The sequence below is a fragment of the Cynara cardunculus genome (assembly GCF_001531365.2).
Source record: "Cynara cardunculus var. scolymus isolate 2C chromosome LG 10, CcrdV1, whole genome shotgun sequence".
NCBI lineage: Eukaryota > Viridiplantae > Streptophyta > Magnoliopsida > Asterales > Asteraceae > Cynara > Cynara cardunculus.
The window spans coordinates 6374742-6392597 of record NC_037537.1 but is presented as its reverse complement, the minus strand read 5'-3'; the positions used below and the strand labels follow the sequence as shown (position 1 = coordinate 6392597).

Genomic DNA, 17856 nt, shown 5'->3' with positions numbered 1-17856 from the left:
TTTAAAATACGCTTTGTACTTGTTCTTCAACGTAGATTCATGACCACTAGAAAAACACAACTGCGTATACACAAATAAACACACTCAATATACACACGAATACACCCACACACATACACGTACACATGAGTACACAAACTCGACATACATCCCCAAGTTTTGCCTTTTTTTTACCTAATTTGAGCACCTGTCCTCCCCTCACCCTTCCGGGACGTGCATAACTTCATTTCGGTTCGAATCCTACTAAAATTCAAACCCATTTCAATTAGGGGTTTGTAACCATCAAAACTAGATGGATGTTAGATATAATTTTACATTTACACCACCAACATTGAAAGAATCAACTCAAAACTGCTTTGTCTATTATTACCATCAATCCAAGACAGAAATAACAAGAATGTCAATAAACCAAGAACCAAAACATGAATGTGGCACACCCTTCAACTGTATTTTTGACAGTTAGAGTTCAAACTACGATTTTCTTGACTTGACTTGTTTCAATGCAACCAACTAAAAGTTTAAATAGTCGATATTAACCCATCTATTGAATTTTCAAGCTCCGTAGGGTAGAGCTGAGCAGAGAGAGTTTGCTAGGAGAACTCTGCTTGTAATCCTTCTCCAAGGCGGCAGCTGCCAATCCCGAGATCTCTTTGTCCTCATTGTTCCTCCCTTTAGTCAGTTGTGCAATTGCAGAAGTGCACTATATCGACAAAGCAAAAGCAAATATACCCCTTTTTTAGAAAGCAAATGCAACCAAGACCCCATTAAAATCGATGGAACCAGCAACTCAACCGGTCAGGTATTGAGTTTGCTCCCCATTGGTCACCAGTCCCAGTCCGGCCCTCAGGGCACCGGAGGCAGTCAGCAGTTAACTTCAGAGCCCCATGAGAATAACCTCAACCGGTAAGACCTTAGGTTTGATCCTAATTGGTCATTGGTTCGAGTCCACTCAGGGCCATTGGAGGTTTCCTGGGCTGTTAACTTCAAGGCCCCATGAGAATAAGCTCAATGGTAAAGACCTCGGGTTTGCTCCTTACCTTGGGGCCACTGGAAGGTTTTTCAGGCTGTTAACTTCAGGGCCCCATGAGACTACTCGAAGTGCGTGCAAACCGGCTTGAATACCCACGGTTATCAGAAAAAATAAAAAGAGATTGGTGGTGAAAGAAAGCTCACCAAGCAAATTCCAAACAGTGCTCTGGTGTTCTTCCCTCCCGTCAATTCTATGGTGGAGGCATAATATTTCTTAGCTGTCTGAAGGTTTTCCAGCCCACCTATTGTGTAAATCACCTATTTTAGCACATACAAAGATGGTTAAGTTAACAGCCTATTTATTACAGCATGCAATAATAATGAACATAAATTAGATTAAAACAGTGTGAAGAGGCATAGCAAAAATGCGAACACTGACAGAAAGAAGCAGCCACAGAATGACACGACACAGTATAAATGATACAAAATCATACAAAAATCATATATGTATTATATATATATATATATATATTATATTATATATAACAGTTGAAAACTCCAAAGAGGATAATGGTATGGTTTGGAACTATACGACACAATATAAGATAATGTGATATAAAATGATGATACAAATTGTATGATTTCTAAACAGAAGAATGTCTTGGACTAAGATCATACTTGGAAACCTAGCATGAGAAAGCCCATATGCATATTCCTACATACATGTTTTGCAGGAACACGTCTTCTCCTAACATCTGCCCAAGATTCTGTCCTATGATGCATGTGGGTATAAATGCAAGAATAAAATTGATTTATAGATAAGGATTTAGTATACAAATTCATCATAAATACTTACATCAGCATAAGCCAAGTGATACAGTGGAATCATTGGTTGAGATAAGATTAACTCCTCATAGCAAAAAGCTGCTTGTTTATACCTAAATACAGAAAGAAGATGATAGTTCCAACGCTAACTGAACCACATAAATTGATAATAAGTGGTAACAAGGAGTATATGCACACAAGAGCACAAAGCCAAGAAGTACTCACATTTGCAATGAAACATATATTTCAGCAAGTTCTCTCCAGGCATCATGATCTGCCATGAATCTGGGGAAAAGGCAAATGTCAGGCGATCTTATAGTAAATAAGATCATAAATGGGGCTTATGATATATCTTCCTTACATCTCAAGATATTTATTGAGCCATTCAATGGCTCCTAAAATGTCTCCTCGTGCCTTTGCCATGGCTACCCTCCTCATGCTAATAACCTATAAATATAAAGATCATTAGAAAGCATATTCATCAAAATTAAAGATCAAAACCTTCTTCTTTGTTAATGTTTGAGTAACTTCTTCTATTTAACGGTGGCATGTTTCCGGCATGACCTATACCATAAATAGTTTATGGGAACTGATTGATTTTCCTTTCTCTTTTCTTTTTTCAACTGCAAAAAAGTGGCTTGTTTATTCATGATATAACATATGTCTAAGAATTAAAGAATCTCACTTGATCAAGTGGATTATCCTCTAGAAGACTTGAATAAGCTTTCTCAGCCTCAGCCCAGGAACCCTTTGCTTCAAGCAACATTGCTTCTAACCTACCTGTAATTACACAGTTATTACTAAAATCTAAAGGAGATTTAATGTCAAACCAAAATGCCACACAGATACTTAAAAACAAGATAGTTAACAGACGAATGTCATCAGAACATGGTCTGAGTTCATTGAAATGTGCTTATGGAGCATAGATTCAATTTCCATAGCTGTGGTTCTTGACTCACACAGACAAAATAAAAATGACTGGATAAATCATTTATGGTCCAAGTTAATCTCCATGAAGTTTGTGGGTTAGTGATGGTTACCACATGCGCATCTGTTCAAGCAATTCTGGAACAAATAGGTATCATTGTAGTGTTGTGTCCAAGTGTGGCTGTTGGAGCTCAGTTACGGTGGATGGATCTTGTCATTTGTGGACAATGAGCGATGCCACGACTTTTGCATCACTATGGAATTGTATTTTAGTCTGAAGATTGACATGTTTTCCTTCTATAATCCGATTACTTAGTGATGGAGTCAATTATCTCCCTTTTACAAGGGGTGGTTCAGATGCTTTTCTCCTTATATCGAAATTTTGGATGCATAGAAACTCTTTAAAGTTTGGTTCCGTTAATCCCTCGATTCTGAGTTAACAAATTTAATTTGGCTGTTAATTCAAGACACTTTTTGGCAAGTTATTTAAGCTAATATACATCTCCTTCCTAGCACCTACTAAAGAAAGTCTAAAACTTAACGTGTCAGGCAGTGTTATCGAACACGGCAAGGAGAAATTTAGTTGATCCATGTGTACAATACAGCAATTCCAATTCTAAATGGTGAGGATGTAATGTGACTTAGCCCTGGTTCTGAACTGCTTGAAAGGTCAATGGGAGTCTGTGACTGACATCTGCCATCAGAATATCACTCGTATATTGTCATAACTCATGCCTTCTAAGTATATCTCACATTACAGAGGAGCTAAACTTTTCCAGTCAAGCTGAGAAGTTCTCTAGCCTGGTTCCTTGCCCTTAATTTCACCAAGCTGTAAATGCTACATAAGGTTTCCAGCTTCTGATTGATCATGTCTGGTTTTTGGATTTCAGGTTAACATAAATGCTACTGTTTACTGTTTGAGGGATAAGTTCACAAACTACCCTCTTCTTATCTTTTAGCCTCTATGAATATATAGTTTTGCAATTAGGTAAGCTCTGCAAAAAAAGTCCCCAACGCTTGAAGGTGGTTTTCTCTATCAACTACAAAATTAATATAGCAGATAGCGGAGTTATGGTGTCATTGGTGTGCATGGAGATCCTGCATCTGGACATCCATAATTCTTCTGGAAGGTTAGATATAGGGTTCTGCCACCATGCCAGCCACCAACTATGTTGCATAACACAGCATACGGGAAGTCTCAGGCTGAGTACAGCTATGATAGAAAGTAGATGATTGTTTCAAAGAGTTATCTGATAGACAATGAAACAATGTACATAAACGGTAGCATATACAGTAAATTCACTAGACAGAAATAGAATAATATGCAACAGTTTGACAGATACTTATGTATATGTGTGTTTTTTTGACACTGATGTATTGGACTCACCAACTCGTTTGCTGTCTGGAAACTTCTTCTGTAAAACCTTTATGCAATCCTGCAAAAGTTTTATCTTGATTAAAGGCCATATATTTACCAGCAAGCAATTATCAAATGACATTAAATTGGAAAAATAAGAACAAGCCCTGCTTTTAATCTTAAATTTCTTTAGCGTTCATTTTGTGGAGAGAAAAATATGCTTGGACCTCGCCAATGATGAAATGATATTGATTTTAAATACTTAATCTACAGTTTCAATATTCAAATCTTAACCTACAGTTGGTGACTGTCTCCCAACACTAGAGAAGTTCTACACTCTGTTATATGTACAACCTAAAAAACCTCCATTGTCTTTGTTTCTTGGCACTACTAGTTGTGTACCCACACAATGCGACGGGAGCCGTGAATTTTAACGATTTTGAAGTTTCACTGGTTTTATTAGAGAAGATTTAACGATGATATAAGTTACACTTGGTCTTTACATATTAATACAATTTGAATAAATAAGAGTTCTGGTTCCAATTACAGTCTACCGATGAAAAAAATTGTATGACAGTTTAAAATCCAATATATGTAAAACCCAACATATTTAAACGACTCCACAAATGTGTTCGATTTACACCAAGAGCAAAGAATCAAGAGATCGAGAGTGACACCGAGAGTTTTAGAGCAATTGAATGGGAGATGAATGGGAGAACTTTTAATAACTTATGGTGGATATCAGTTTGAATCTCACCTTGGGGGATGGGGAGAACACATAGAGGTATAAGAGGGTGAAGGCATGAGTGAAAGGTGTCAAAAGTATCTTGAGAACATGAAAAGAAAAGGTAATAATGTGCATTGGTAACTTGTACTATATGTTATTTTAATTGTAGATTAAGAGATTTTAAGACTAATTGCATAAAGTAGTACTTAATGTATTATGAGTTGTTTTTAAGACTTTGTGCATAAATGTATAGTACTTTGTGCATTAAAAATTGTTTTAAGACTTCTGATAAATCTGGTTTATAAGGAAGTATAGATAATTCTTATCCTCCACTCATCAAGTATTCTCTTAAAAATCATAATCAGTTTGAATAGAATCACTAAATCAAGAGGCATCAATTTCTCCTTGACACTTCTTCATGCTAAATAGGAACTTCATCATCTGGTCCCTACTCCACACTATCAAAATTCAAACTTCATTTCTTGTACTTTTATGCTACTGTTTAATTTAACTCAATCAAATAAATCATGTCTTAATCACTAAAAATAGAACATCTAAGCAACAGCGATCCATTGTGAAGATGGTCACAGCTGCCCTTTACTAGTGTAAGTTGGTATTGTAATTTTGTGCAGTACTTTGAATTGCACCACATAAACCACATTTAATGAAAAAGAAAAATAGTTCAGCCGAAGAGATACTTAAATCAAAATGTATTCCAGGGGATTGTGTATATACATGTACACATGTATAAATATAGGAAGATAAAAATGCTACCTTTGCAACTTCAAGACATTGGCAGTCCAAAGCAGCAATAGCTACCTGCTCATATAGAGTCCATTCTACAATATGTAAAAGTAGAACCATTAATCATAGGTGCCTTGTAGACTTGTGTGGTAGACCATAACATACAGTTTCAACAAATAAAATAGCAGAAAACCAAACCACCAAAATTGGTTTGCCCATGAAAGAAAGAGTTTGGCTCACTTGAGTGCCTAGACATTACTATTTACAAGGACAATGAGAGAAAAGTTTGAAACATCTTGTCTTTCCCAAAAGGTTCTTAAGAAGATCATAACTTTAACAAGCAGGCTGCTACTTTTCGGTAAGGTTGATAATGTCATAAAGTTTGTTTGACACTGATGTTATTCAGTGATTTGATTGCTCCAGTTTTTATGCCTTTCACAGAAGTGGAAGATTGTCTTTGACACCACAAAGGAAACAGATGATACAAACCGTCAATCATTCAAGTAGGAAGTACCCAACACAGAGTACATTTTAAAAATCATTGAAACTGGTCATGCTTTTCATCCGTTCAATACCCATGCCTGAATAAAAAGGTTGGACGTTCAATTGAGTGCTAATAGTGTGTAGCAAAATTCTCGTAAAAAAGAATGAAAATTAGGTGACACTTGAATTCAAAATTACCTTTATATGTTATAACAAAAAAATTGGATTCAACTATTATATTTCAAAGAGGAAACAGAAGATTTTCTAAGCTTATAATCTTCCATAGGTCAGCTCTAGCTTAATTCTCAGTTCCGAAAAGGTCCTACACATACCACTAACACTAGCATGCTCCTTGCAAAATTACATTTCTACAACAAACCAATAAGTAACAAAAAGACCTGCAGAAACTATGGTAATATTAATCAACCATCTGTACAACCAACAAGCAAACAGGGCCAGATTAAGGTGAAATTTGAAGGTAAGCTCTGTGAACCTCGAGTTAGCAACAACATTTCTGCCAGTAACAACTATATAGTTAGGCCCTTGTTGGAAAATAGAAAAGCATTCTTACTATCCACCTTGTGTGGTCAATATGTAGCTCATATTGTTATTTTCTTACTTGATCATTGATTTAATTATTATCATCATTATTATTTCCACTTATCTAATGCCTAATTCCTTGTCAATTACTGCTTATGTAGATTTCTATATATTTGTAGGCAATAATTAGTAAATTTTCATTACCCTCCATGTCATGGGCATTCCTGTAGAGTCTAAAATAATGGAGCAACAGTCTCGGATTCAGTTTAATTATCAAAGTTCAAATTCATAAGACTTGCAGAAAGAAAACTGTTCTTCTATTCCTTGTGAAAGTACAACTAATATCAACTAATTACATAGTCTGTACAGTATCAATAGAAACAAATTAAGGGAGTCTAAAAATAAAAAATGCTAATAAGTTTACCCCATCAAAGAAAATTTCCTATCCACCACTTTGCACAGCCAACAACAATCAATAAACTTATCAAGCTATCTGAGACCTACAAGCATACATGCCTATTCTCCAACTGAACTTAGATTTTCTAAGACAAACTTAATACCATTTCCATATGTAAATTTTTTACAAAATCTTATCAAAGATCTAACACCAACACTATTTGGCTTCTAGTAGTTGCTATAAAATACAAAGTATCTATCATTTTTTTTCTATAAGAGTTCGAAACCATATCAATTTTAAAGTTGAAAAACAGTCATCTGACTCCAAAGTGAAATTGTAGCTCTCTCTACTGGAACAGAACCATGGAGGAAACAGACTCGATAACAGTGGTTTCAATTCATAAATCTGAAAGTACGACAATTTACAAATGAGTATTCAAAATTAAGGGCCAAAAGGAAATTAAATTCGCTTGGAATACAAGAAACCCATCAATGTTCTATAAAACACACTTCCTAGGAACAAAAGGTCGACGAATTCTCCAAGACCCACAAATAGGATAAAGGGTTCAAAATCGAATCAACCTGAAAAAACTACCGAAAAATTGATCAATAAATAACCAATAAGGAAAGATATAAGTACCATCGGGGCCGAGAGCAGAGCGCTTTTTGGGGTCGTTTAAGATGGTTAAGCCATGCTTTAAGACCTTGTCGGAACGTCGAAGCTTGAGCTTGCGAACAAGAGAGAGATACTCCCAAGCACCACCACCCCTGTTTTCAACTTGATTCTCAAGTTGCTGCAACTGTGATTCCTCTGTTTTACTCACCATCTTGATCTTCAGATTGAATCTCTGCAAACTTCAACTGAGATCGGGAGGGAGTGGGAAATCCGCTGCCGGCTTTTCACACGATATTTGGAGTGAATTAGGATTAGGAACCAGGTAAATCGGTTCGAGTATAATGATACCCATTTCCTGACCCGTACCCGTTCCTCGGATCCTAATTTTCCAATCACCAATAATTGTTTTAGTAAAGTTTTATTTGTTCCTATGGTTTAGTGAAAAGGGTCCAAGTAGGACCTAAACTCTAAATAATTTTTTTTGGTAGAATTATGTTCACCGACTCCATTTAAAATGATCCGTTATTTTTATTTTTTTATTTTTATATCGTTTTGCTGTACAAATAAAGAATATGTTAGTATATATATGTATATATATATACTATATTATAAACTATTTGGTAAAAACTCTTAAAAATAATTTTTTATACGTAAAGTACAGTTTATTAATACATATTACTTAAAACTCAATATTACAAGTAGATTGTACGTAAATACAACTTATTAAAGCTACATATCTGAATTCGTGTAACTAACTGCAGATAAACATAATCAAATACAGKATAAACATTTCATTTTAAATATAAAAAATCTAAAATATAATTAGAATAATTATTGAGTTCTTACAGAATACTTAATTATTATCTTTATAAAATGTTATATTATTAAACCAAAAATAAATTATTTCGTTATTAAACTTAAATTAAATTATAATAAAAATAGTAAATTAAAGAATACATACAAAATGAGAACTTTTAAATAGTTGATTTGATATTAACATTGATATATTTTTTTTCAAGTTTTTATGATATCTTCAAATTTATATTTTATTCAAAAATAAAATCATTATTGATTTCTTAAAAACACATAAAATCGTATTATAACATCGACAGAGACAAATAATAAAATAGAACATTAAAGTCGATATTTGTCTCGCTGCATTGTGCGAGTACTCTTCTAGTATATATAATAGGTCAGGTTTAAGAAAAAAATCGTAAAAAAAACCTAAAAACACTTTAATAAAATTTGATTAACTCTAATCTAAATATAATAAAAATAGTTAATTAAACAATTTATTAAATACAAAAATGGTAAAATGGTACATTTCATTAATGAATGATTATTTCTATGTATAAAAAATCCTTTTAGCACAAGTTGTGGAAAAACTTCTTTTATCCTCTAAAAATTCTACCAAAAACAACTCCACAATCTACAAAAAAAAAAATCTACTAAACGATCAATAAAAATATTACAATCGGTTCATCGTCTTCAAAATTCTACGGTACATGCATATATGAAAGAATCATCGTGTTAAATATCGGTTGCATGTACATGCGAATGAATCACTGTATTCACCTTTTTTATTTTTTGGATTGAATACACGTGTAAATGAATAACTGAATTCATTAGGGGTGTTCAAAAAAACCGTTGGACCGCTTAAACCGGCCGAACCCAAGTCAACCGAACCATTTTTTACGGTCTGACGGTCTAGTCTGGTTTGGAAAATAGCAAAATCGGGCGGTCTAGTCCGGTCTGCGGTCTGGAACCTTTTTGGGCGGTTTGGATCAAATCAACTGCTAAACACACACACACACACACACACACACATATATATATATATATATATATATATATATATATATAGATGAGCGATCAAATGAAAACCTCCTCCATTCGTGTAAACCGTGTAAACCAATCTCATCCATCCATTTTCTTGATCGATGGTCAAGATTAGTTTAGTTTATTTTAAGAAATTAAAATATATATATATATTAAAATTTTATTTTTATATCAGCAATAAGAGCAAAATTGTAAACAAAATACCTTCATGAAACCTGTTTCATGTATATTAATTTTTTTATTTCACTCCTGATTTGATAAATTCATTCCTTTAAGCCTTACAATCTTCAAGATTCTGGAGCAGATTACAATCTTCAAGATTCTGGAAGAGATTCATCATGTACCTGTTTCATCATGCAATTATTTCATGACGAACCAAATACATTATGCACCCGTTTCACTACTCATTGTTCAATTACGCCATGAACCAGTTTCACCTTCATGAAACYTGYTTCATGTAAATTAATTTTCTTATTTCACTCCTGATTTGATGAATTCATTCCTTTAAGCCTTACAATCTTCAAGATTCTGGAGCAGATTACAATCTTCAAGATTCTGGAGCAGATTCATCATGCAATTATTTCATAACGAACCAAATACATTATGCATTCGTTTCATTTTCCATTTCACCTACTAAATTGATCAACTACACCATCAATGAAGCAGGGTTCACCATGAAACCAGTTTACTACTCCTTGTTCAATTACGACATGAACCAGTTTCACCTTCATAAAACCTGTTTCATGTACATTAATTTTCTTATTTCAATCCTGATTTGATGAATTCATTCCATTATGTCTTACAATCTTCAAGATTCACCAGCAGATTCAATCACATCACAAAATATCAAGTTCAAATTTTTAATATTATAATATAATTAAATATTTAAATATTACCATTTATAAAATTTTCTTTATTACGTTTTCTTAATTAAGATTTATTAATAATTTCCATATTTAATAGAAAATATTGTAAATGACCGAAATACCCTTATTGATTAAATTTAATTAGAAAAAAAATGGAATTTCCTATTTATCGAAATTAGTTTACACGGTTTCTTAGAAATGCACGGTTTTCATTTGAACGTGCCTCTATATAGATATATTAGTATTAACAAGCCCAACTTTTTTAACTTATGGGTTATGACCCAAATATATCCCTAAGCCTAACCTAACATCTAACATAATCAAATCCAAATCAAATGAATAGTGAATCGGTCAATTAGCGCCTAAACCAATAAACATATCGATAGTTGACACATTTGAAATCCCTCAATACTCTATCAAATCTGCCATAGTCTCCAAAACGGTCATCGACGCAAAACATCATGTCTCCAAATCCGTCATCGGCGCACATCATCAGGTCTCCAAACAGTGGCAGATGTAGAAAAATATATTGTAAGGGGCATGATATAAGATAAAATAAATAATTAACTTCAATTTCATACAAAAATGATAAAAAGTTGCCTCTTACAACTGTGCCCTACGACTCTTCATCTTTTGAAATTGAGTAATTACATCATCATTTGAAACTGTGAGAAGTGCTTCTTTTTCTATAGTACATATCATTGCAGCATTCAAAAATTCATCACTGATTTTGTTGCGCAAATCTGACTTCACAATCTTCATAGCAGAAAAACATCTTTCGACTGTTGCAGTAGCAACTGGCAAAACCAAAGCCAACTTCAATAACCGAGATACTAGAGGATAAGTTTTATGCTTTTTTGATTCCGCTAGCAATCTAGCGAGCTCGGCAATACCACTCAAATTGGCAAATCTTTCATCTTGACGCACAATCAAATAGTACATGTTAAGTTGTTTCTCAAGAGCGATCCTTTCCATATGACTAAAATCTTGATGATACAACTCACTCAACTTCAATAAATCTGATACTTTGAACTGTGAAAATGAATCGTATAGACTTAAAGCTGCTATATTTTTAAGTAATTTAGTACTTACCTCACTAAATCGATCCCCAAACTCTTGATTTGTATGTCCACGACAGTGTTGAAAATATCAAACTTGTAATAATGACAATTGGTGATGTTGGTCATTTGTCTTCCGTTTTTTGAATAACGGTCTTCCATATCCAAAGCTTTAATACCATTTGTTTCACAAAAAGAATACATTTTCTTCAAAAGTGGATCAAAACTTGTTTCTCTAAATTATTGCAATAGCTGTTTGGTTCCTCTTATCAATGGAACTGCTTCTAAAATATCTTGATCCTTTTTTTGAAGATCCCGTGACAACAAGTCTGTGACCTCTAAAATATGAAACATCAAATGCAAATAAATCACGAAATCAAATGTGTTCAAATATGCTAAAATATCAGTTGCTTGAGTGCGACTAAAACCATTATCCCCGTCCTCTTCAACATACTGGAGCACATCAACAACATTCGGAAACAAAACAATCAAGCTCAAAATGATTTTGTAATGAGAACCCCACTGTGTATCTCCGGCTCGTATAAGAGAAAGCTCTTGGTATTTCCCTGTTCCAGTATCAATTTCACACTTACCAGTTGCTTCTTGCACTCTATCTTTGTAACTTTGTCGAAGCATGTCTTTACGTTTACAAGAAACATTCACCACATTGATCACCATTCCTAACATATTAAAAAAGTTCTCAACTCTGTCATGTTTATTTGCAACCGCCACAACAACTAATTGAAGTTGGTGAACAAAACAATAGATATAATATGCCGAGCTATTTTCATTCAAGATCAAGGCCTTTAATCCATTGAACTCACCGCGCATATTGCTTGCTCCGTCATAACCTTGCCCTCTTACCTATTTCAAACTCAATCCATGTTCAACAAATAAAGTATCAATGACATATTTAAGAATTGAAGAAGATGTCCCCGTCACATGAACAATACCAAAAAATCTCTCCTTAACAATACCACGTGCATCAACATATCCTAAAACCACCGCCATTTGTTCCTTCTTAGAGACGTCACTAGACTCATCAACTAGCAATGAGAACACATCATCACCAACTTCTTTATGAATGGATTTGAGTATTTGATTTGCAAAACAAGCAGCGATATCTTTTTGAATACTTGGAGACACCATTTGATTATTCTTTGAAGCATTTTTTTAATATAACTTTACCTACATCCTTATTGCAATCACCAATCAAGGCTAATGTTTCCAAGAACATGCCTTTAGAAATAGACATTTCAAATTCATCGTGACCACGAAAGGGCAATACATTCTTCAACAAGAATCTACAGGCCTTAATTGAAGCATTTAATCGTATTCGGTACTCATTCTTCTCCTTCTCAGTTTGCTTATGAAAGGCAACGACAATAGATCGATCTTGGCTTATTAGATTCTCACTTTTCTTAAGTGCTCTATTGTGAAAACTATTAATGTCGTCGACATGAAGACCAAGTCATTCCGTTTTATTCCAACTATTAAGACCATCTGTTACAAAAGCATCACTCCCACATTGTCCTATGTAATGATCTCTAAACAAATAGCAACATAAACAAAAAGCTCTATCCGTTTTTACTCTATACTCCAACCAATTAGAGTATTGATCAAACCAAGACGGACAAAAACGTCTTCCTTTACTCTCGACAATTTTTTTTGGAAATGCATGACCCCGTGGTTGACAAGGTCCTCTAAGCAAGTATTCTCTCCTTATTTCATCCCGTTGATTAGGATGATATTTCGAAATCTTTTTCCTATCGGCTGGATCCCATGGAAGATCGCTCAAATCAATTTCGTAGGGCATCGAAGGAGTAGAGCTCGATTAAGGTGTTGATGCTTTCCTTTTAAAAAATCTTTCCATTTTTTCTAGCAATAACAATAACAAGATAAAAAATCAATGGTTTATCTTTATCAATAGTAACATTTTCATTTGTCTACAAAATTAACCTTAACATTTCCATTTGATTTGCCTACAAAATTGCAAAATTAACCTAACATTTCCATTTGTCTACAAAATTGCAAAATTAACCTAACATTTCCATTTGTCTATATAATTACAAAATTAACCTAACATAAAACATTTACCAAATCACCAATTGTGAAGCAAACAACAAAATTAAAGTAATTAAAAATTAAAGACTGGAATTTGGATATTAGAATTTTTACCCAAATTAGAGTTGCTTTCAATCCAGTCCACTGTCCAGTCCAGGAAGGCAGGAAGCTGGAAGGAAGAAGCAGGCAACAACGATGATTGATGAAGAAGAAGAAGTGAAGAAGAAGCAGGCTGTAGCTTGCGAGTCTGCGACGGCGTGAAGAAGAAGAAGAAGAAGGAAATAGTCTGTAGTTGTCACCGTCGTGAAGCGCATAAGCAGTGAAGGGCAAGGGCTGAAGGCGTGAAGACTGAAGAAGGAAATGGAAGTGGGGCCTTCAAAATTTTCTTGGTGGGGGCCCAATTGTATTAAATTAAAAACTACAAGTAAAAAAAAATTGGCCTTTGTAAAATATATTTTGTTGGGGGTCCAGGACCCCAACCACCTCTTGATGCATCTGCCACTGTCTCCAAATCTGCCCTAGTCTCCAAATCGGCTCACAAATTAACAGATTTGTAAGTCATGTTTTATCACTTTATGAAACTTTTTTGTTGGTTTAAGAAATTTCTATCTATAGTGGGTCTTTGATCATTGATTATTGTTAGATATTTAGAGTATTAGTGATGTTTCTATGAAATCTGATTTCCTATATTGAGCATACTGTAACTTATGTTTATTTTCTATATTTTTTTGTTTGTGTGTCTATTTATGTATTTTAGATGGAAATATCCTCTCAAACTCAAAGTATAGACACAAATGATGCTTCTAAACCTTCTTTGCCACCTAAATCCAAAGAGAGAAAAAAAAGCAGACAATGTTTTGAAGTATGGGACCATTTTATGAGAAATGAGACTAACCAAAATGACCTAAGGGCTGTGTGTAATTACTGTGGCAATGATTATGCAAGTGATGAGAAAAAAAGTGAACTAGCACCCTTTAGAACCATCTTAACCATCAATGTAAAAAATATCGATTTAGATTAGAGGATAAGAAGCAAATATTTTTGTCTTTTCAAAAGAATAACGTGAACGAAAGTGGTAGTCTTGTATTTGTGGGGTTTAGTCAAAAAGTATGTCGAGAAGCTAGTGCAAAAATGATTGTGATTGACGAGTTACCTTTTAGATTTGTTAAACAAGAAGGGTTCAAATCATTTTGTAGTGTTGCATGTCCTAAATTTGAACTTCGCTGGCGCATTACAATAGGTAGGGATATTATGAATCTCTATAATGATGAAAAGAATAAATTGAGGTCCTTTTTCTTTCAAAATTCACAAAACAGTTTCTCTCACCACAGATACTTGGACTTATATTCAGAATGTTGTATATATGGTATTCACAACCCACTTCATAGATTCTTATTGGAAAATTCAAAAGAGAATCTTGAACTTTTGTCAAGTGTCCAACCACAAAGGAGAGATAATAGGAAAAACTATTGAGACGTGTTTAAAAAAAATGGGGTTTTGAGAGGGTGTTCATTATCACTGTCGATAATGCTTCTTTTAACAACGGGGTTGTTCAACATATCAAGAAAAGATTGCAAATTTGGAAGAGTGATGTTTGTGATGGTGAATTCTTGCATGTTAGGTGTTCAACCCATATATTAAACTTAATTGTGGGTGATGGATTGAAAGAAATGAACTATTTTGTAGTTGTTGTTCGTAATGCAGTTAGGTATGTTAGATCTTCCCCCCTCAAGGTTAGCAAGATTTAAAAGTTGTGTAAAAAATACATGTAAAGAAGATAGATCACTTGTTTGTTTGGATGTGACTACTAGGTGGAACTCCACATATTTGATGTTAGATCATGCTTTGAAATATGAGGAGGCTTTTAAGTTATTAGAAGAATAGGATGATTACTTCATTCAATAATTTATTTAAGATGATAGAAATGGAAAAAAGCCGCTTGAGCCACCGACGTCTAAGGATTGGGAGCAATGTGCCGCATTTTGTAAGTTTTTGAAGGTTTTTTATGATGCCACTTTAAAGTTTAGTATTTCTTTGCATGTTACTTCAAATGTTTATTTTCACGAGTTGTCGCTAGTTCATGGGTTGATTAACAAATGGTGTTCAAGTGATAAAGAAAACTTGAAAGAAATGGCTTTGAGGATGAAAAAGAAATTTGATAATTATTAGGGGACCACAAACAAACAAAGTGTGATTCTTTATGCGACTATTGTACTTGATCCGAGATACAAATTAAATTATGTTACATTTTGTTTGAGACAACTTTATAGTGAGGATGAAATTACCTTATCACGGATTCCATCAAAAGTTGTCTTTCAAGACTAGTAGTTCATTATACTAGTTTGCTTAAAGCAGATAAATCTATCGAAGCCCCATCTGAAGGCTGAAGTTGTGAGTCTTGATTAGCAAGTTGTTGGATCGCTATAACATAAGCTTTGATTAGTTATCTACTTCTTTCATACATTTCATATAATCTTTTATCCTTCTAATTTATATGATGTCACTTTTTTCTACAGATTCCTCATTCCTGTTTGATAAAAGATTGAATCTTTATGGATTGTGAAGCTGTGGACTTTGTTTGCACTTTGCAACATATTATTGTTTTGACTTTCGTTAAACACTAAAATTTGGCTTCTATTTTGTTTGGTTAAGAACTCAAGAGTCAAGAATTGAAGGTTGTGAAGTCACTATTGTTTTGACTTTATTTGTTTTCTAACATGTATTATATATTTATTTGTTTGGACTTTGGATTGCTTAGATTTTGGACTCAAGAGATGTATAATTATTATATTTATTTGTTTGGATTTAAAATGGATATTTAATCTAAAAATCTAAATTATAAATGTTTTTTAAAGTTTAATATTTAAAGTCCATTAAAGACCCAAACTGTAACATCTGTCTTAAGCAAACCCCAAATTACCAATTCCTATAAAATCTCCAATAAAATATAATTTATTGATTATTGGGACCAAAATTGATCCTAAATTATTCTAAAAGTTTTGTCAAAGCCATCTGGGCCAATGATGGAAAATCTGAAAATGCTGCTAAAAAAAACTAAGTCTGGAGGAAGACGAGAGGCAATGGTTGGACCAGAGGCAATGGTCTAGAGGCTGCTGAAATGGCTAAGTCTGGAAGAAAACCAGAGGCCATGAAGGACCAGAGGTGAGACTATGAAAGACCAGAGGCAATGGTTGGACCAGAGGCAATGGTCCAGAGGCTGCTGAAATGGCTAAGTCTGGAAGAAAACCAGAGGCCATGAAGAACTAGAGGTGAGACTATGAAGGACCAGAGGCAATGGTTGGACCAGAGGTAATGAAGGACCAGAGGCCATGAAGGACCAGAGGCCATGAATGACCAACCCTTTGAAACCCACAGATCTGGGCATAACATTAATTAACCTCAAAATATGGGATATTAATTTCTAGAAAAACATTGAAATATCCGTTCTATTTTAGTGATAAAACCACCCAAAACACAATTCCAAATCGGATATAACGGATTTTTACTTACAACCCAAATTAAGTAGCCAAAAGAATACGGAACAAGATTATATATATATATATATATATATATATATAAGCTACTATTTACCCAAAAGCAAGTTCGATATCTTCAAGTTCCCCGATAAATCTTCAAGTCAAACAACGGGTTCTTTCTATTTATCCGTCTTCCTTCCTGAGAAAGGTTGCCACTTAAATGGTAAGCCAACGCTTAGTGAGTTAAATAGTTAAGCATTACATATCAATATCGCACATGATTATAAACATACATAATAAACTCTTATCAATAAAAGAGTTCAAGACATCATCCAGATATAAACCGAGACTTACAAGAAACCGAGTGAACCATTACGTATCAGATGCCAAGATCATAGGATTCCATATTCAAATCACCATATTATACCATACCATTGTTGCTCAATACAACAAGGAGACAGGTTCAATGACCAAATATATTCAACAACGTTAGAATACCAATAAATATCAAGAACCAATAGATCAAATTGGTATACATAACGAAGACAGTGCATCACCCCGTCCTTCACCTCCCGGGCTCATGCCAAAGTCCGAGTCAGAATCATACATTTCGGGAAACCTCGCACTGCCCGCCTTCCTCTACCGGGTATGTGCCAAGGTTCCCTACTCATTGCTCTTCCTCCTTTCTGAGCAATGAGTATTCACAACCGCAGAAAGTCTCACCCGTCCAACCCGGGATCTTGACTTTGCCATCAACTTTCGGTGTACCACACGAAGTAGTACCCGTACTATGGCATACAATTCAAGGAACAAAACGAGTCCGGATCCATAAAGCAAACCGATATACCGAGATAGTAATATGGAATTAACTCAAGAGACGGAATCAAAGATAAATCAACATAGTGTGACTCCATTCAAGACCAAAAACATTTATATGAAAATATATATGTTCAAATCAATATGTAACAA

The 17856-nt window shown here is 34.2% G+C and overlaps 2 protein-coding genes across 2 annotated transcripts in view; both read right to left on the bottom strand.

Annotated features, from left to right (window-relative positions):
* Window positions 1-331: 331 nt before the first annotated feature.
* On the bottom strand, window positions 332-7894 carry LOC112519276 (ER membrane protein complex subunit 2-like). The gene is made up of 9 exons (XM_025127317.1): window positions 7609-7894; window positions 5580-5644; window positions 4109-4157; window positions 2480-2574; window positions 2156-2241; window positions 2020-2079; window positions 1826-1907; window positions 1174-1287; window positions 332-700 (listed from the first exon to the last, which is right to left on the bottom strand). Exons 1-9 carry the CDS (start codon window positions 7793-7795, stop codon window positions 542-544), a joined length of 897 nt encoding a protein of 298 aa, XP_024983085.1. The 5' UTR covers window positions 7796-7894; the 3' UTR covers window positions 332-541.
* A 2998-nt stretch (window positions 7895-10892) lies between these two features.
* Window positions 10893-17856, bottom strand: part of LOC112519935 — a 15210-nt gene continuing 8246 nt past the window's right edge. Inside the window, exons 2-4 of the mRNA XM_025128254.1 lie at window positions 12290-12393; window positions 11720-12211; window positions 10893-11321 (exon numbers count right to left, since the gene is read on the bottom strand). Of these exons, the coding sequence (XP_024984022.1) occupies window positions 10893-11321; window positions 11720-12211; window positions 12290-12393 (1025 nt within the window). The remainder of the gene's footprint in view (window positions 11322-11719; window positions 12212-12289; window positions 12394-17856) is intronic.

Bases quoted from the DNA above. Each gene is read 5' to 3' on its own strand.
- LOC112519276 (XM_025127317.1), bottom strand. From the start codon at position 7,795: ATGGTGAGTAAAACAGAGGAATCACAGTTGCAGCAACTTGAGAATCAA. The intron at 4,158-5,579 runs GTAGCATTTTTA...AAACTTTTGCAG, and splicing joins AATGTCTTGAAGTTGCAAAG to GATTGCATAAAGGTTTTACA. The intron at 2,080-2,155 runs GTAAGGAAGATA...CCTTTTCCCCAG, and splicing joins CTCAATAAATATCTTGAGAT to ATTCATGGCAGATCATGATG.